Source organism: Colletotrichum karsti, assembly GCF_011947395.1.
Source record: "Colletotrichum karsti strain CkLH20 chromosome Unknown Scaffold97, whole genome shotgun sequence".
Lineage (NCBI taxonomy): Eukaryota > Fungi > Ascomycota > Sordariomycetes > Glomerellales > Glomerellaceae > Colletotrichum > Colletotrichum karsti.
Genome location: NW_024065997.1, coordinates 34 through 20,350, shown reverse-complemented (window position 1 = coordinate 20,350; position 20,317 = coordinate 34). Strand labels below are relative to the sequence as shown.

General features: G+C 48.6%; 3 protein-coding genes across 3 annotated transcripts; all 3 read left to right on the top strand.

Moving 5' to 3' along the window:
* Positions 1-5,642: 5,642 nt before the first annotated feature.
* Positions 5,643-6,431, top strand: CkaCkLH20_13335 (phosphatidylethanolamine-binding protein; the record flags this gene model as incomplete). Its single annotated transcript, XM_038896045.1, has 3 exons — positions 5,643-5,776; positions 5,829-6,337; positions 6,394-6,431. 3 exons carry the CDS (start codon positions 5,643-5,645, stop codon positions 6,429-6,431), a joined length of 681 nt encoding a protein of 226 aa, XP_038738654.1.
* A 2,312-nt stretch (positions 6,432-8,743) lies between these two features.
* Positions 8,744-9,592, top strand: CkaCkLH20_13334 (uncharacterized protein; the record flags this gene model as incomplete). The annotated part of the gene is made up of 1 exon (XM_038896044.1): positions 8,744-9,592. One exon carries the CDS (start codon positions 8,744-8,746, stop codon positions 9,590-9,592), a length of 849 nt encoding a protein of 282 aa, XP_038738653.1.
* Positions 9,593-10,262: 670 nt separating this feature from the next.
* On the top strand, positions 10,263-11,678 carry CkaCkLH20_13333 (FAD dependent oxidoreductase; the record flags this gene model as incomplete). Its single annotated transcript, XM_038896043.1, has 1 exon — positions 10,263-11,678. The coding sequence occupies one exon, from the start codon at positions 10,263-10,265 to the stop codon at positions 11,676-11,678; it is 1,416 nt and encodes a 471-aa protein (XP_038738652.1).
* Between the last annotated feature and the right edge of the window lie 8,639 nt (positions 11,679-20,317).

Here is a 20,317-nt window from a genome sequence, read left to right as displayed (position 1 = left end):
ATCCTAGGGATCTATTAAAAGGATTAAGAGAGTTAAGTTAAAGCTTCTCTTATCCTTCTATAATAGGGGTAGTAATAATATTAGTAGTAGCTTAAAGAGTATAGTTCTACTATTTAAGTTCCTAGGTGCGCTAGTTAGATAGGCATATAGCAGCCTAAAGTTCTTCAGTAGTATAGGCATTAGCGTTAAATATTTCCTATATCTATTAGATATTATAGTTAGCTCATTTAAGCTATTCCTTAAGCATATTATTATCATTACTATTACTATTATCTTTTATTCTCTAATCCCTAAGTTCTTAAGCAAGGTTCTTCTTAATGGGGGCCTTCCTAGCGCCAGAGGAGGATCTAGTGCTAGGGGTCTTTCTAGAGAGTTATAAAGATATTATAATACTATTAGTAGTTTTTAAAGGGTAACTTATTAAATAGGAGTAATTAAAGTATTATAGCTAGCTAACTAATAGTAGGGTTTATATTAATAGTAAGTTAGGTAATAATAATAGTAATAGTTATTTATCGTTTTATAGGTCTAATTAAGTAATTATAGGTCTTTAAAGGGCTTAGTAATTAGTTAAGTCCTTAATAAGAGTCATAGAGTAATTATTACTTAGGTATAGCTAAAAGTCTTAAGTGAGAATTATAAGGTTAATTGCTAAAGAGCTATAGAAGTTTGTCCTTGAGTGGGCTTAAGTCTATCCTATATATAGGTCCTAGGTAGTCCTATTGCTGGGTGCCGTACATGCCCTGTACGGCTCCCGTATCCTTGGCATACGGCTTCCGTCTTTCTGGAATATAGATGCTGTATCTTAATTATATAGATCTAATCTTTTATCTTATCGTCACGTAACCTATACTATAGTTCTTCTGTTCCTGAGGGATCCTTGCGTGTTCCCGTGATCCTGCATATAAATGTGTTGTTATAACCGCCCAGTATCCTAGTGGGGCGTCCTTTGTTGGTTATGCCTAATGGGTTGTAACACTTATATAAAAAGGCCTCCTTTATATTAACTAATTTAATACTTAACTAGGTAACTACTTTATAAATCTAAAGTAAGAAAACGTACTATCTTTATTATTACTACTTAATTTAAGTTATTTCTAAATAATAACTAAAAATCTCTAATTACTTAGTTAATATTACTAGATCCTTCTTTCTAGCGCGTTAGAGCCTCTATTAGTTAAGGAAATAAGAGGGTACCTATACTTACTAGCCTATATTTAAGCTGCTCTCTAAGAGTATTTAATACCTCTACCCTCTTTACTCTTATCCTTATTAACTTACGCTTTATTAGTATTAAATATAAGGGTATATTAGGTATTAAATTAGTTAGTAGATATATATTATTAGGGTTATATAGTATATATCTCTTACGTTCTTATAGAGGAGCTAGTAGTAATAGGTTTACTAACTCTACTTTACTATTAGTTAAGGGCTTAATATTATTAGCTATATTAGCTTCTATAATATATTAACTATTAGCTACCTTATTAAGCTATAGCTCTTTTATCTAGTTAATTTATAGGAAGCCCCTCTCTTAAATTAACTATAAGTATATAAATTTATATTAAAGTTTATCTTATATATTATTTAATACTAATATTATTTTAGACTAATTATTATATACTATATATACCTATAATAGTATTTTTAGCTTTTGAAAGTTAGCTAAAAGACTTTAATACTTATTAGTAAGACTCTTTACTAAATAGCCTAACTAGTTACTAATTATAAATAGTAAAATATTCTCTATTACTTATGTAACTATTATAACCTATAGGGCATAACGAATAAAGAACGCCCTATATAGATACTAAGCAGTTAGAACGTCACCTTTATATATAGGATTATAGGAATATAAGAAGCTTACTTAGATTAAAAGAACTATAGTATAAGTTATATAATAATAAAAAGAACTAACTTTTAATAAGTAGTTATAGAGACTAAATAGAGATATAGACTAATATACTAAGAGCAGTCTATTTATTAGAACTAATAATAAAATATTAGTCCTTAAAATAAAGAAACTATTTAAGACTTATATATAGGATAAGCTTAAGTCTACTTAAGGTTAGACTTCTATAGCTCTTTAGTAATTAACTTATAATTCTTACTTAAGACTTTTACTTATACCTAAGTAATAATTACTCTATAACTCTTATTAAGGACTTAACTAATTATTAAGCTCTTTAAGGACCTATAATTATTTAATTAGACCTATAGAATAATAAATAACTATTACTATTATTATTACCTAACTTACTACTAATATAAACTCTACTATTAGTTAGCTAGCTATAACACCTAGGCGTATAGTAGCTAGCGCACTCTTAGTACGACTTAAGATAAGCTAGCTAAGAAGGGGGGTACTTATAAGTAGTATATAGGCTATAAGCTATATACGCTTTATATAGAGACTATTAAAACTTCTATACCTTTAAACTTAAGGTTAAATAGTATATAGAAATCTTTTAATATAGTTATTTTATATATTTTACTATAAAGGCTAAGACTTTTTAATATTTAAGTTATTATAATATTATATATTTATATTATTATTAAAGGGTTTAGGCAGCTAGCTGAGTAGTTATTAGCCTAGCTGGCTACTGCGCGCGCACGCGCAGTAGCTATAGGTTTAAATCCTATATAGCCTATAGGTTTTAGCTTTACCTTTATACCTAACCACACAGTGCATAGACCGCCGCGCTTATATAACGCTATATAAGCGATGCGGTCCGTGCGTCGCGCTTAGCTCGTTTTGGCCTAGTGCACGGCAATATTAGCGCCGCTGCAAGCTGAAATCGCACGTGTGTATATACGCCTCCTAGAAGTACTATTTGCTTAGTACTACGCCTATTTGCGCGCTACGTATAGGGGCGCTATAACTTTGCTACTTATTTTCTATTAAGTATAGGTGCGGGCGAGTGTTTATTACTATTAGAGGTTTTCACTTATAACTATATATACCTTTTATTAATTACGTTATTATAATACTTACTATTTACTATATATACTATAGCGCTTATGCTGCTAGCGCGCGCATATAGTACTTACTATAGGTTATAGAGAGAATATATACCTTAATTAACTATATAATTATTAAAGGGTTTAAAATATTTTTATTATTATTAATATTTTTAATGTCTTTTATTTTAATATCTTTTAAAGTAAAGCGTTAAGTAACCTAAATAAGTAATTTAACTTAGTTTAATCTTACTTCTAGTTTTTTTTTAAAAATTATAAAAGTCTTAAATAAAAAGGTTATTAATCTTAGGATTATTATTAACGTCTATAATAAGTAAGTAGTTTAGATAAGTAAGTAGTTTACCTCCTTATTATGCCTTAAACCTACTTACTTTAACTATTTCTTAGAATTTAAATATAACTCTAAAATATATATAACCTTTTATATACGTTTTAATAAGAGTTAGATATAGAATATTAAGTTATAAGTAATTATTTTACTATATATAATAGTAAACTTAATACTATACCTTATTAATAAGAGTAAGTTAGCACTTTATAAATATAAAGCTTACTAGTAATATTATAGATTTAATAAGCTAAATAAAACTCTTATTAGAAGTATATATTTTAGTTTTATATAATATAGAATAGTATTTAAATTTTAAAAAATAGTTAAAATAAGTAGGTTTAAGGCATAATAAGAAGGTAAACTACTCGCTTATCTAAACTACTTACTTATTATAGACGTTACTACTATTAACTTATTTAATATTATATTTAAATTATTATTTATCTCACCTATTTCTAATAATAAATAACTATTATTAGTTAAATTATTTTTTTTCTAATTAATAACGTTTCTAACTAGATATTATTAAGTATTCTATTAGTTTACTTTTAATAAATCAATTTATTACTATAATTTACGTTTTTTTAGTAAATTTAAAGAGTATAGTAACTTTACTATACTATTTTTCTATAATTTTATTAAGATCTTCTTAATTACTACTAAGAGGCGTAATATTATATATAAATAAATAAAGATAGCAGACTATATCTCTAAAGTTCTTTTATATGATGTTGAGGTGTTTTTTTGCTGAGTTATGTCGACTTACTGTTGGTTAAGGAGCTTGTGGCTTGTGTGGTGGGTCTTAAAGTAGAATCCCGGTGTTTTCTAGTTTACGACGCAGCTTAGAATCAGATAATGTCCTATCGCGAAACTGGTTGAGTAAGGTGTCAAAAATTGATATGTGTTTTGGATCTATAGCGTCGATTTTGAAAGGAGGCGAGAGATGGGTTATAGGCCAAGGAGAGGGTGTAGGACGAATCGATGAATGAATGAGTGGATGAATGGGATGGATGAATGGGATGGATGAATGGGATGGATGGGATGGTGGATGCACAGGTGGACCAAGGAATTTGGAGCTTCTGGCTGCTTAACCGCTTTTTTTCTATTGGTTTATCAAGAGAGCGTTAGCGCTTATAAACCGCATTAGGCAGAATAGCCCCTCTTAGTGTAAGTTTCTATTTGCTGAAGATATGAGAACCTGAGACGTATGAATATGCTGCTATTAAAAGAATCCGGATTTCAAATTTCCACAACCTGCAAAGATGCCTGGCTCACCCGGCTTACCTACTCACCCTCATCTCGCGACCTTAGGGCGGCGGGTGATCTGGCTGCACCTGAACGATGGAGTGGCTCTTTGAAACCGAATTCAGCCAATGGTGACAAGTTGACGACTGTGCCACCGAATGATCAACAGCATCTACGTGTTGTTTTGAGTGGAGGTGTGGTTCAAAGTGTTGCCTAACTGGAAACCGCTCTTTTTGACATCGACCTCTTCCAAAGGCATCCAAGTCTTGTCTTTCCAAGTCCTGGCAGTCTGTAAAGTACGAACAGCCACATATAAAACGCATACAAACAGATGGGCGTAAGTGACATCAAAGTCGCTGCAGCTGCAGCGAATCATTTGCTTCGGGAAGTCTTATAGACTGAGCTCCCGGAAGCCAATTATTGTTACTGCATGTAACCAGTTGAATCTATCGAACTGAGTGCACTGAGTCACAGGAGGGGCACAGTTCTATATTCATAACATGCTTAGAATGTATGGACTTACCTGCCAGGTCTCTTCCCCTAGCAGAAGTCAAGATGCTCCTTCGAAGTCAGCCGAGTAAATTCAACTCCGGGCTCTATATACATAGTCAGGTATGATTGACGAGAGGAAGCCTGCGTGAGGCGTATCGGTATGTGTTCCACTCTTCTTGGCAACACACACAAGCGCCATCTCCGGCAATCTCGAGAGCCGATGAGGGTTACAGAAGAAGCTTGGTCGCTTCCAACTTGATGTATATGAACTGGAGATCATATTGCGATTGTCGTTCAAACTCGAAGCAACGGACTCGGGGCTGACTTAGAGTTGCTGGTGATCGGACCCGCTGAAGAAACGCCGGCCGGTGCGGGTGCCGGTGACAGGGGGCCCGCGCGGGGAAGAGCACGCCAGACCGAATCCGAATGACATCACTCCAACGTCCTCCGCCTCCCTTTGAAACCGTCGTACCATCATACCATCGCCTAATTCCTCCATTTGAAAGCCCCTCCGGACTCAAAGCTTTCAGATCTTCCTTCGCCGCAATATCGATTATCAGCGGTAGCGACTCCAACGAAAGGTCTCGAAGCAATGGCGGGATCAATTGCAGGCAAGCTCCTGGCAGCGTTCGCCCTGTGCGGCACCGTTGCCGCGGCTCCGAAGCCCGCGCAGGAAGCCCAGTTCGTTCTCAATGGAAACGCGGACTTGACTCGCGTCCACGAAGAGTACGTCATCCTTCAATGCCGCTCAACCACATGGGACTAAATCAGCTCGCAGACTTGCCAAGGCGGAGATTATTCCGACGGTCATTGACGACTTCCAGCCTATCCTGGGCCTCTCCGCAGAATGGGACTCATCACACGCGGCGAACCTTGGTAACACTCTCAAGCCCGCCGATCTTCAGTCTGCTCCGTCGGTGACGCTCGTCGGCGGATCTTCAATGGGCGGCAACACCATTCACACAACATACGTCCTCACCCTCACCGACCCGGACGCGCCCTCGCGGGACGACCCGAAGTGGTCCGAGTTCTGTCACTGGATTGCCACCGGTGTATCCGCCTCGTCTCCCGGAGCCAAGCCCGCTGTCGAGGACGTTGTCGAGTACAAGCCTCCTGGACCGCCCGAGAAGACGGGCAAGCACCGTTACGTCTTCCTTTCCTGGGTCCCCGCCAACGGTACCACCGAGAAACTGAACCTGTCAAAGCCGGAGGAGCGCAAACACTGGGGTGGGAAGGAGGGACGTGGCGTGCGGAACTGGGCCAAAGAGAACGGTCTCATCCCTGTTGGTCAGTAGGCTCATGATTCTATGTTTCGCATATACTTGATACTAATTAGTAACTAGCCGCGAACTTCATTTACGCGCAGAACGAGAAGCAGTAATGATCGAAACTAAAGCGCTCTTTGAACAGGCATTTTCTCATTTCTATTTGGATCAGAGATGTATTGTTAAAGGGGAAGCTTCAACTACAGGCGTATATACGAGTGAATACACTATCAGAAATTTGTCTTTGACTTCCGCCAAACTACATGAATGTTGAGATGTCCACGGTCGCGCTCAGATTCATGATGGAGATTGAAACACATGAAGCTTGAGGAGGAAAGCGTGGTAATCGCGTGTTATGGAGAAAGAAGAAGCAAAAACAAGAAGTCACACCTTGAGGAATGCTTCCCACACTGAACACGATGTAAGTTTAATACCTAACACTAATCACAATAAGATTTTGGAAGCTCGTGGCTCCCATCGAGTGCCATAACGCCAAAAGATACGAAGTAAGCCTGTGCATTCATTTGGGAGTTTTTTTGATCTAATCAAAAAAAATCCAAGAAGCCTGTTTTAGTGTAAATTTAGGCACAATTCGTTTTGCACTGAATGGGATATGCACTCCAGGTGTCACGATCGAACCGTCAAGGTCTCGCTGGAAGACTTGCTCAACCATGCTACGACGCACACGAACCAATCATTTACTTGCAAGACTTACACAGAGACACTGCCAACTGCGTAGCCACGCAAATTGAAGAGATTTGACTGACTTTTACTTCTTTTTATACTTTCTGCTAGGTAACTTATTAACATTTCAAAAGTGCCTGGGGGGCCCAAGGAAAAGCCTTTCGAGAACCAAGGCCCTCGTTAGCCTTCTCTCCGTGGAATAGGTAACCGAGTAGAAGGAAGCTCAGCTTGCATGTCAAATCCGAAAGCCGTATCCACTCATTTGGGTTATTTAACTCATTGGGTTCTTCAACGTAGTGTGGCAAAAGGTTCTCGAGACTCGAATCTGCGTCTAGTTCAACCACATGTTGTCCTCGACCATCATTCACATTTGGCAATCGATGTTCTGTATTTTTAATGCACGGCCGCCTTTGATCGCCGCCTTCCCATGAGCCTGGTCGCTCAAATACCTGGATGATACAGAACCGTTCAATAGGTAGAGCGTATAATCCACGGCTCGGGGAAGCCAAGGTTCCTCATGACGTCGGAGATAGCTTCGTTCGCTGGCCCGGCACACATTGACACCCGGACGGGACAACAAACATCATACTCAGCCCTCAACAGTCTGCGCGGTGGCAATAAACAAAGACTACAAGTAAATGAGCACGTAATCTTACGCAAAGATCTCATGTGTTTACCAGTAATTTGAACCAACGAGCCATCTCCGGTTACTCACGCTTTTGAGATGAACCGCCTTCCTCATTAACCATGTGCCTCAGCCTCGCTGATATAAACGATTTGAGGGGCTCAGCTGACAGGTTCATCGCCCAAAGCCATCTCCGAATGTCTGATGGTGCAGCGGGAGCATTATTCTAACTTTCCTCAAGCTCTATTTGGACTCAATCAGTAAATATCGAGCAGACGTAGTGGCATCTCCGACAGGTCCTGGTCCCGAGCATATAAAGGACCGTATTGACACCCCAGGGACTATGCTACCGAAAAGACTTTAACCACAACATTATCAACTGCTCTTTTCGAATATACGCCTGTTCCAAGTATCCCAAGCCCGAGCTTCGGTACCAATATCCCACGCAAAGTCCAGTGTTGTAAGATCCCAGTTTCAAGCACGCATCGGTTCCTACTGATTCGTTTGGGTAGGTTTCAAAGCACCAACATGGCGGACAACGCCAACTCGAAGCCTGCTTCGGCCCCGGGGGTAAAGAAGAGGACCCCTCTTCCATCCGGCGGACCAGTGAACCGGCCGCCGACGAAGAATCAACACAATGCAGCCGAGGCGCTAAATCTTCTGGTGTGTGGCCCATTTCCTTTGGCAGCTCGAAATTCGAAAGCCAGAGCCACAACGTCCCAGGCCCCTGAGCCCGGTACCAAGGAAGCCGATAACTCGAGAACGGCCTCTCAAGGCTCAACTTCTCAAGGGGAACCTTCTACAAAGGCATCTTCTCTAGAGGCATCTTCTCTAGAGGCATCTTCTCCAGAGGCATCTTCTCCAAAGGCATCTTCTCCAAAGGCATCTCCTCAAGAGGCAACTTCTCAAGAGGCACCTTCTCAAGAGACTTCGAGGAAGAAGAAGTCTCCTAAGCCCACAGAGTGGTGCACGTGCGTATGCCGTAAATGCACCAGAGAATGCGGCCCCGAGGGGAAATGGATCACGCGGAAGCTCCAAGTTGAGCATAATAGGGCTGAACAGATTACGGAAAACGGCAGGGCTTTGCCGTGGGAGCAGAGCTGCATCCGTTGCAAGAAGATGAAGAATCCCGACCACAGATGCATGGTCTGGGATACCTACAAATCATGCGGACACTGTGTCTCCATGAAGGAGGGTTGCTCTCTGAACCCGGAATCAAAGAAGAAAAAACGGTCATCGGCAGCGCAGGAAAAGGCCGAAACTGAGAGCAACACAGTTTTGGACGACAAGAAGAAGCCTCCTGCGAAATGTCGGAAGACCAGGCGTAAGGCGTCACCACGGACTGAGGCGCGGGCTTCTGAGCCCGATAACGAGCCTTTGGAGGCCACAAAGGTAACGCCTCCCGAGGAACGCTCCGGGCCTGCTCCCAAGGCCAACTCCCAGGGGCTTCAACTGGGTATGGTATTTGATGCGTTCACGGAGCCGTTGTCCAGCATAGATGCCGCAGGAGAACTCGCCTCGATGCCTGCCAGCACTACAGGTACTGAGGGAGAGACACGTCTACGGATCCTGGCCGCGGCAGCTTGTGCCTTCTTGCCTTTGGAGGCCACCGAGGGAACGCGTTCCGAGGAACGCTCCGGGCCTGCTCCCAAGGCGAACCCCGAGGGACCTCAGGGAGGTGTGGTATTTGATGCGTTCACGGAGCCGTTGTCCAGCAGGGAAATCGCGGGAGAGCCCGCCCAGATGCCTGCCAACCTTGCAGGTACTGAGGGAGATACAGCTTTTCAGGCCCTGGCCACGACAGCTGGTGCCTTCTTGGAGTCCATGGACTCTGCTGCTCCCGCCAGGCACCCATCGGGGTGGACGCCTATAAACATGCCCAGAAGGGCGCCCGTCAACTCGCCTGCTAATACGGCGGCCAACGACTTCATCGACAGAAGCATGAGCATCAGCTCCCTGCTTAATTAGGTGTACTGTTGGAGGAGTGTGGCGGAAAGTTGGAAGGAAACGTAGGAGGGAGTCAACTTATCCAGGACTTATTCTTGCTGATAATTTCCGTTTCGGGGTCTGAGAGAACACAGCCGTGGTTGGCGGGAGCAAGAGTCTGCCCCGCCGCCCGCGATGTTCGATGGGAACTCCGATCGGCCGATTTTCAATCGGGCATGTACCAGCAGATTATCTCTCGGGGGTAGTTAGTATGAAATATATATTCACTAATTCCTTAAAAGCTTACGAATTATATAAATATGTTCTCGCTCTTAAAAGCAGAGCCTTGCCTGCGTGATGGGTGGTGATGTTCAAACAAGTCATGAGGAACCCACTCCAGGTTGATGTCCAACCGGCGCGGGCTCCACATCGCCGATCCCCGCACCGTATCTCTGGAGCGGGGTGATCTCCCGCACCGACATGCCTCTTCAAGCCGTGTCACGGTGATCATGGACAACAAGGGCTTTGTTGTCCGAATTCATCGATCTGTGTAGCACGAAACCTGACTATCCAGGATCTTCCGGAAGATCTTCATTTGACACCATCCCGGCCGCACCTCACCCCATGAGGAGCCAGTCTGGTTTACGTTTAACAAAGCAATCTTGACGGCCTCTTTTCGACATCCCAAAGTCCTTACCTTCACACCACCAAAATGGACGAGCGAGCTCGAGTGCCAGTGGCATCGCCGATACCGAACCCGACCCCGAGCTACTGGCAAAACCCACCCTCCCCTCTCGCGACGCACACCTCCGGCGCCCTCCCGCCAAAGACCGACACTCTGATAATCGGAAGCGGCATCACCGGCGCCGCCATCGCGCACTTCCTCCAATCGTCCGCATCGCCACCGGATCTCACAATGCTAGAAGCCCGCACCGTGACCTCGGGCGCGACAGGCCGGAACGGAGGACACACCAAAGCCGCATCCTACCGATCCTTCCTCCACCACGCGTCCGCTCTCGGCACCGAGCAAGCATGTCTCATCGCGCGCCTCGAGCTGGCGACCATCCGCGCGGTGCACGCCTTCGCCGCGGCTCATCTCAAGGACACGGAGAGTAGGCCGTGTCAGACCGTTGATGCGATCTATGACCCCGAGCAATGGGAGGCTGCGAAGGTGGCGGTGGATGCGATGAGGAAAGCCATGCCTGATGAGGACGCTTCACGGTATGAGTTCTACGATGTCGAAGAGATGAGGGACAGGTTCCACGTCGAAGGGGAGGGATTGTGCGGGGGAGTCGGGTACGAAGCCGGCAGCATTTCAGCTTACCGGTTCACCACTGGCGTGTTGGAGATGTGCGTTGCCAAGGGCATGAGGCTATTCACCGAGACTCCAGCTCTGAGCATCAAGAGGGACGACACTGAAGATGATTATCAGTGGAAGGTTGAGACCCCCAGAGGAATGATCGCGTCGCGGAGGGTCATCCTCGCAACAAACGGCTACACCGCATCCCTCCAACCACAATTCCAGGGCGCCATCGTGCCGCTGCGGGGTCAAGTAACCGCCCACCGCCCCGGTTCCAACATGCCTCGCGACAGCCTACCGAGTACCTACAGCTTCATCTACGCCGGAGGCTTCGAATACATGATTCCCAAGCCGAGCGGGACGGTTCACGCAGGCGACATCGTCATCGGCGGCGGTCTGGCCCGCCTGCCGGACGAGGGCCTCGAGGAGTACGGCGTCGTGAACGACGCGCAGCTGAACCCGGCCGTCAGCTCATACCTGCGCGAGACCACGCCGCGGTACTTCGGCGCGAGCTGGGGCGAGGACGGTCCCGGTGGGAGGGTGCGCGCTGAGTGGACGGGCATTATGGGGTTCACGCCGGACGGGTTCCCGTTCGTCGGCCGAGTGCCGGGCGAGGACGGGCTGTGGGTGTGCGCGGGCTTCCAGGGGCACGGGATGGTCATGTGTTGGACGTGTGCGAAGGCGCTGGCCGCGATGATCGACGGGCGGGACGATCGAGACATTGACGGCTGGTTTCCCAGGGCTTTCAGGAGTACTCCGGAGAGGCTGGCGGAGAGGTTCAAAGGGAGCCCGAAACATACGACGGCGACAGCGGATAGGGCTGGCTAGACCCAAGACATCTGGGCTGAATGAATCAGAATGACGCCCGACGCCCACCGACGGACGGCCGGCTTGCTCGTTGCGGCTGGAATAAAGTTCGGTCGCGTCAGCCTTGGCTGGCTAGCTTAACCATTCCCTCGGAATGGCCATCGAGAGGTTCCGTTCTGGCGGTGAAAGAAAACGAGAAGAAAGGGCAAGGACATGGGAGGGAGGAAAGGGGATGATGGCGCCACCGACTCAGACGCGCAGGCAATGTTTGTCGTTGATTTGCTCTTGGCTCTGCAAGTCAGCGGGAGAGAGACTCGCGAGGGTTGCATGACAACACCAAAAACCCTCATTCACAGAGGGGGTCGTATTGAGGATACAATGGGTTGGGCGGGAAGCAATTTAGAACCGGCCGGGCATATTCTCGTTCTATTGTTCCTTACCCTGCAGCACTGCGTCAAGCAGCTGCATAGACAATGGCACGACAACTCAGATGAGCGCAATTGCTGTCCCTGAGATTAAGCAAGACGCCAACCGACCGATCTTCCTAATCCGGAGTGTCCCAACAGGACGGCACCAGCGGGAGTATTGCCCAAGGATTCGGCGTAAGGCGCCTCGGCTTACTTGCATGTGCGGGAAACGGTGGACCACTCGGCTGGGAAAGCCGTATTGGGTTGGGTGCTGTTGGCGGCGTTTGTGCAATCGAAGAGGAGTTTCGAGGAATGAGGTCGTGGCGCCTTTGATACCAAAGATGTTGGACACAAATAGCAGATGGCTTCCAAGCCACTTTCGTTAGGTTGGCTTGCGGGAAGCGTAAGGCGTCCCGGCTGAATCATGATGGACGGATATCAGCCTTGGCTTTCATAGGAGACTTGCTGTTTGAGCCATGGTGGCAGGCTTTTTCGCCAAGATGCAAAGGCTAGCTGAATTGGTTCAGTCATTCAGTATCACGACTCGCTCATATTAGATTTGATCTAGAGAGGAGTTAGGCCGGTTAGGTTCCGTCACCCCACGCAAAGAGATCGTTACCTTCGAGGCAGACATGGAGCCAATAATTATTCGATGTATCCAAGGATACGTAGGTGTACAACCCCGCCCCAATGAGGCATTGTGGAAGGTCCTTTGGGACGTCAAGTCAAGATGCTGGCCGCGATGCATGCTTGCGGCACAGCGCATGCGATCCACTACTTTGGAACGCCGGTATGCGAGAAGAACCCGACAAATGTAAGAGACTCGGCTCTCGAGCGGCTAAAGTCCTTCTAGACCCCGTAGAACATGCAGAAGTAAACCGACAGAGGGGACGTTGGCCCGCAACTGCAGGCACAGCGAGCAAATCCACCAATGGCCCTTCGATTGGGATATGTGCGCTCATGCCGGAATGCGGTGAGCATTGATGAGCACGGCGCCGGATATGCCTGCCGCGTGATCCTCCTGCTTGTTTGCTCCAAGTCCAGCGTCAGACGTGCAGCAGTTGAGGCTTGGGACAGTGACGATCATATCAACGTTTGACTCGTGTTTGTGCAGATGGTTGCGTATGCTTCTTGTCGAGATGGCCAAAGAGAGAAAGGTCTGCCAAGCTCATGTTTGGCGAGTGAGAAGCTGATACATAGGAAGACATGATCGGAGCACAGAGGGCCGAGGCGGGGCTAACAGAGAACCGTCGGCCGATTGTCCAGCTCGAGCAAATGGCGCTTCCTAGCGCAAGCCGGCACCGAAGATCTCCATCGCACCAATCTTTAGCCGCTGGAATCTGTTCCCGAAGCAAGAGGCTACGGAGATTGGCAGCTCGGCGCCGAATGTCCCACAGCGAGAGGGACTGGAGGAGGCCGGTCTCGCAGGACACGGCATGATGCAGGCAGTGGGCGCTAGTCTGCCGGGCATCAGCTGAGATATGGCAGAAAACGGGCGTGTGTGCCGCGAGAAAGGAATTCTTATCCCGGACGCCTCTATTTGCTACTGCTGTCTGCTGCCGTCTACTTGTTGATAGTCGAGCAAAAGGTCCCCGGGACTTCGGGCGATCGCTGCAAGAGAACCGCAACCTAAACGCCCGAGAAAAGCAGCGGTTCCGGATCGTCCCATCCATTTCGTCTTCGCTCGGGACCCCGGATTGTAGTCCCTAACTTGTGGGTTCAGTAGGGCATCAAGGCGAGTAGGCAGAGGTACCCGCGCCTCCATCACCTCAATGGGGGAAGATCTTCTTGGTCTCATCTGGAAGTTGAGTTGAGTTAGGCTGTTGTGGTTTAGGAGGCTGAGACTAGCTCGGGCCTATTGTTTCGCCTCAGATGGGAATCAAATGAAAAAGACAATATTGTCCATCACCTATGATCCATCTTTTGGCACATTGGCATGCCCAGCAGCCTTGAGTACGTCGACGATATGACACAATAGCGCACGCCGTAAGGTGGCGTGCAGGGTGCAGTACGAGAGGAAGAAAGCACGGCGCCAAGGCGTTCCAAGCCCACGGTGCTACGGGCGACTGAGGGACGCGGGCGCGGGGCTAGGAGGCGAGGAAGTCAATCGATGGCCGGAGGGAGATGGGCCCGCGGTCGGCGAACGGCGGAACTAGGTAACCATCCGTCCGACGATCATGTAAATCCCACGATATGGACGCGAATGGGCCGACGGGAGGGATGTGCAGAGGCGTTATTTCCGGTCCTGGCAACGAGAACCTCGACCGCCCGTTCGCTCCGGGCGGCTGGTGAGATCAATTGTCGAAACTGGCTGGACCTGCTTTTCAGACCTGTGGAAATTGGCTCCCTAGGGCGGGCGGGATTGGGGGCCAGTCGAGTTGCAGCTGGGGTCGGACGACCCGGTAGCAATTATTAAACGGTATCCATCATTGGATCGAGAGACTCTTCGTGGTGTCGTGACGAGACGAGACGATGCTCCCTCGGTCGGTCGATGTGTGGATGAATGACAGCGGGCAGACGGGGTCGTGGACTGAGATGGAATGGCAGTCGCATGCATGGCAGCATGTGTGTTGCCTGCTTCATTTTGCGTTTCCGTATTCCGGATTACCAGGAGATGGCTGGGAACCTTGTATGCATCGTGGACCAGACCAGGAATGTTAGTACGTAGCAGGAGGGGATAGGATGATGGGCAGATAAAGCAAGAGATGCTAGACCATCTCAACTGCCGGCCGAGGGATTACAAATGGCGAGAAGAGAAGTCTTCTAATTAAGTGCAAGAACTTTTGTCAAGAACGAACGAGCGGGCACTGACCAGAGTTGCCCGCCCTAGTGAGTCCAGATTGCTCACGAACATCAAGCGATACAGCTGGGCTTCCGAGGCAGAATCTCTTCCTACCAAGGTCAGAACTTGGCGGATACAATAAGCGTCCAGTGCCTATTGGACTTGATATACAAATGCGGGCTGAGGGATAGAAATCCTTTGATAGTCTCGCACTTTCGCGGTCTCGAGACTCAACGCAAGTTCAACATTCAAGACCACAAAAAAAATATCCATCGTCAGGACCCTTGCAAGAAAAGCCTCCTCCCGGCCCAGCGTGCCATTCCTTTGGGAACATCCACTGCATGGCCGGGGCCCCGTGACAGCCCTGATGTCCTCTTCAGTGGAAAATAGGCCGTTGTACGGCCGTGATGTGAGAGCTATCCGAATTACTGAATGACGGGAGCAGAAGAGACTCGAATATGGATATGAGTTACTTTCGTGCGCCGGTGGTTCAGCCGGCAGCTTAAGTATATATGATGTATCTCCTGTTAGCCCTAACCTCGGATTGCCCTCTTTGAGTATCCCACCAAGTCCACCAAGTCACACCTTGACCGCCAAGGACAATCATCTGGGTCTTGGCCCCCATTGGAGTGACAAGTTCAAATCCCGAAAATGAGATCCACACTTCTCGCAACGTTTTCTTGCGCACCATCTGGTCGCTCCGTTATGTATGGTTGTAGTGGTGTACACTTGCAACAACGGATATGCTTGATGACTTGAACGCTGGCAACACATTGCTTGGAAAGCAGAGAAAGTGGTGTAATAATGGGAAGGTGTCGCCTACGTCGTGTAAACATCTCGGGTCTCGCGTATTCTCCGAACGCAACCTCCCGTCATAGCAGCTGACAATGATACACTCATCACACGTTGAGTTTAGCAGTGTCGTCTGACTCGAAGGTTGAGAGTCGAGACAAACATGAAGAAAGGGACGAGAAGGTTGAGAAACAGCACGAACGGGTTGTCGCATGTTGTCATATCTGCTATGCGTAGGCAAGAGACTTTTTGGCAGAGCCAATTGAGCCATACGCAACCCTCACTCGACTCCAACCGACAAATGACATCCGAATGTTTCCCCCTTAAACTTCTGACTGTATTGGCACCAGAGTTTTTTGTGATATCTGACAAAGATTTTGGCAACTCCCCGGACGGGAGAAAACCCAAGGCGCAACCCGGGTCCGGTAGCATGGACATGGGTTTTCTCGCCAACGTCCGTCAGTGACCGCTTCTCGGGAGCCAAGACCGCACCTTGCCCTACTCATCCTGAGGCGCGCCGCTCATTCGAATCGTAATGGAGACAACTGCAATCTGCAGACGTGCAAAAAACGAGGCTTTGGGCCGCAGCAGTAGCGCTGGCGCACATAAGATTGCGCCCGCCGGCAGCTTTTGGCCAAGGACGAATGGATGACCCTGTCTGTCTGGCACTGGACACGGACTTGAACTGTGACACTGACAGGCTGTCGAGCGATGATCCAACGCCTGGTGGTGTCGAAACGCTGTTGATTTTTCGACTCGTTCCTAGAGCACTTCGGTTCTCGGTTTCGGTGTGTTGGTGTCGTCTACACAAGGAAATCGTATGCGTCTCGTAGGAGCGAGTAATCGGGCCAGCCCGGTGAGCCAATGACGCCAATCTAGGTTTCGATTTCGGCATTGGTCGATCGAGTGCGTTCTCGGCCAGATCTTTGCAGTGGAGAATGGTATGGACGACATCGTGGGGGCAAGCAAATAAGTTTGATTTTCCCCTCGGGCCATTCCCTATCTCGTGGCCCCATGATGTCAATCTCGTACCGCTCCCTGGGCTTGCTCCGGGTCTTCGCGAGATCTCACGGCTTCGCAGGCCGACGAGCCGCAGGCAAAACGGTCCCGGCGGTCAGTTTCGACCGAGCTGAGGGGCACCGTGCTCCTGTTCCAGTTCACATCCCAGGCGGGCCAGGAGGCCCCTCTCTCGACGACCGACGGGATCGTGTGTTGTCCAGCTGCCTGTTGCAAGTTCATAGCGGCATCCCGGCAGCTTGGTTCGAGACGAATTAGAGTTCTCCAAGAGTTTGCTGCAGTACTGCGGTAAGAACATGTATGTCCTCGTGTCTGCCTTGCGCTCCAATGGTCTGCAGTGCAGTCGTCGACCTGGGACAGCTGCAGAAGAAGGCTAACATGCGGTCAATGGCTGGAGAGCAGTCGGAAGTTCAAAAACGGCCATGAGGTTTGTGTCGATAACGGAAAAGTCCGTTCAGAGATGTGGCCCATGGAAAGATGGTCTGCTTGGGGTTCCGTCTCAACTCCGGGCTTTGAAATGTACTTGTACCGTCCATCCGAAGTGGATAGAAGTTGGATTAGATAAGCATAGTCTCTTCGAACAGAATGGAGACGGCGTCCGAGCGAGCAAGAGCAAGGTCAGGAGGTCAAGGGTCGACAAGTATCTTGCCTGCCGGAGGAACATGCAACGATACTTACTCCGCACCACATGCCACTGAGGAGACGCTTTACCTAGCGTCACAGTATCTTCGACTCAACCTGCCCCAAAGACAGGCTGCTTCCTGCCCTTTACAGCGCATGAAGCATGCTAAGAAGAGGGTTCAGAGTGCTGTGCAGGGCGGGCAAGTTGCAGGCGGAGCAGGGACGAGGGGCTCATGACGGCTGCTGGATGAACTCATACCCTCCCACTCCGCTGGGACTGGACTTCACTTCACGTACCTTACTCTGTAAAGGTACCGATATCCCCGAGAAATGCCCCAATTCACCCGCTAGAGACACTGGAAGACACGATCACTTACGGATACTTCCTCTTCCCTGTAAACAGCCCTGCGATGTGGCGCCGCTATCGATGTCGACAATCATCCAGCAACTGTTGCACTTTCCTCTCTTCAACAAGCGAGGTTCCGTTTCTTATCGGATTTTAGTCCGGCAACTCCTCTAGCCGTACCAGTTTCCACCTCATCTGCAACTTCCCTGAATCTTCAATGGTTGGTTGTTCTGACTCTCGCGCTCTACTCCTCTCTCCCCTTTCGATATCCATCAGTTGATCGATCGGCCCCCTCATCTTTCGTACCAAATGCACACGCATACGACAATCACTGCAGAAGCGGGCTCAACAGGCCCAGACTAACGTTCCGACTCATTCGGATTACGCACTCATCTTCTTGGCCTCCTCACCGGCCAGAATTATGAGGCGTTCAAGCATCCACTATCATGCTGCTGAATCCAGTACACAAGTCAACCCGGAGTCTTTTACGGTTCACCACGCCTTAGCGCACTCGACCAGCGCACATTTCCGCAGCTGTCCTCAAGGGTCTTGACCGGCCCTGACTCGCCCTTCTCTCACGGCACTGCAGCCATGGTCGCAGCCCTAAGGCAAGCCGTGTCCATCAGCGAATCCTGCTCTGTCAATCCCAGACCGCATCGATATTGTAGGGCAGCCAACAGGGCATGGATGCGTCTTCGCAAGACATCCCGTTTTACCAGCTCTCTTGGGACCTCTCATATCAAGTACGTCCACATCACACGGCTCACGGCTCTCGGTACTGGAAGTAAGGTATCAGACCAGACCTCTCTCAGTATCCGTACCCGTAGCGGTTACCTGCCGTAGCTAGGTAAGGTAAAGTGACTCCCTCCACTCCTGCTGCAACTCTGCAGTATCCCGGCTTTCCCCTCCAACCCCTCCTTGCAGTCTCTTTGGCTAGGCTCTTGCGAGTCTGAACTGAATGAACTGAACTGTGGTTTCGTTTCTTGCCTCCCCCCTCTTGGCCTCTTCAGACTTCTTCATCTCTGCTATTGGAGACACAACAACGAGATGACACAGGCGTGACTGAGAACCGGACGGACAGGGCTTCCCGGCCAAGGCCTCCTCAGAGCTCGCAAACACCTTCCCGGTACTGGACAATTGGCGTCGAAGGCAGGGTAAGGTACGTTGTGCCCGTGTGCCATGTCTGGCGCAAAACAGACGTGCTTCTGCCCAATGGCAACTCGACATCAACGCCTTCGTTCCTCTCTCCCGGGTCCCCACGTCCAGGTCTGACCCGACAGAGTGTTTGATGGATTCCTTCCCCTCCCCTCCGACGCCGACGCCCATGTCCTCTCCCGCTGCCCGCACCACTGATTTGCGCAGCCACCCCCCACTGACAGTGGCTCGTCACTGAGGACTCGCTGCGCGGTTCTGCCCTGTCCTGCATTGCCTCGCCCTGTCCTGCCGATGTCTGCCCTGGCCGGGTGGCCCAAGGTATTCGGTATCCTCTGCATTGGATCTGGATCCAGTGGAAGCCGGAGCAGGAGCAGCAGGACGACCCAGTCAGCTCTGTTTCCCCTGCCATCGTTCAGGAGTCTTGGACCAATTCTTTCCCGCAGCGGACTTTCCTCCGTCAAAAGAGCTCTTCAGAGAGAGGACCGGACCAGAGACGCCCTCCAGCAAATCCACAGTGGAAACAATCCACCGTCTGATTCTCTGTCCAGAGACTCAGTGCTCTCCCCAGTCTGATAGTGATATGGTAACGCTTTCTAGGCGCATGTATCTATCCACCAAATCCTGCCCCGAGTCTACACGACCATAGCGTGCGCAAAGCTGTACGTGAAGCACCATTTTGAGCCTCGAGCGCCTTTTTCCTTGAACCTGGCCGACGCCATACCCGCGCTACTTGCCCAAACTTGGGTCATGATGTACCTTGAGTAACCTTGCTTGTCCTTACTGCCTTCTGCCTCCTCCTTAGCTTCTCATCTGGAGAGAGGCGACCCGTGCAGGGACTCGTGGGCAATAAGGCACCTGGACCTTGCCCATCCACAATCCCATCCATCCATCCATCCATCTTCATCCGTGCCTCCTAGTCTCCTACTTTTCACTGTCTGTCTTCCTTTCCCTTGCTAAGCTGACACACATACATAATCATACCCTCTTCACCTTTTGTCTGCGTCGTTGATCATCGTCGTCAACGTCGTCGTTCACAACTCCAACGCCTACCCCACAAGGAGAAACCAAGTTGTTTCTCTCTTCCAAGGTGCTGCGCCTCAGCTCTGCAGCGTTAGAGCCCTTTGCGCCGACGAAGTGCCTCTTCGACCCTTGCCCACCAACATCCGCATCGTCACCTCGTCAGACAGTTGTCGAGAGACGTCAGTCGACCTTTTGGAACGGCGAACTGTTGATTCTCCGCACTGATCACCCACCGATCGAACAACAAGTCCTCTCGCCTCTTGTTGCGCTCCGTCGACCTCGATAGCCATTGAACTGCGCCTTTCGAAAAAAAGACCGTATCTTGCGGCAAAACCGAAGACTGCTGTACTGCATGGACACTAGCTGATGGTCGATGACTACTGGATCGGTCTCTGGTTACACAAGCTCTTTTCTTGATCTAAAGAGGTCGACAACCATCGGTCTCACCCTCCCAGTCCGCTTACCCTACCTCATCGCATCGCGGCAAGGCCCTTGTCTTCCACCCTTCGAGACTGGTACG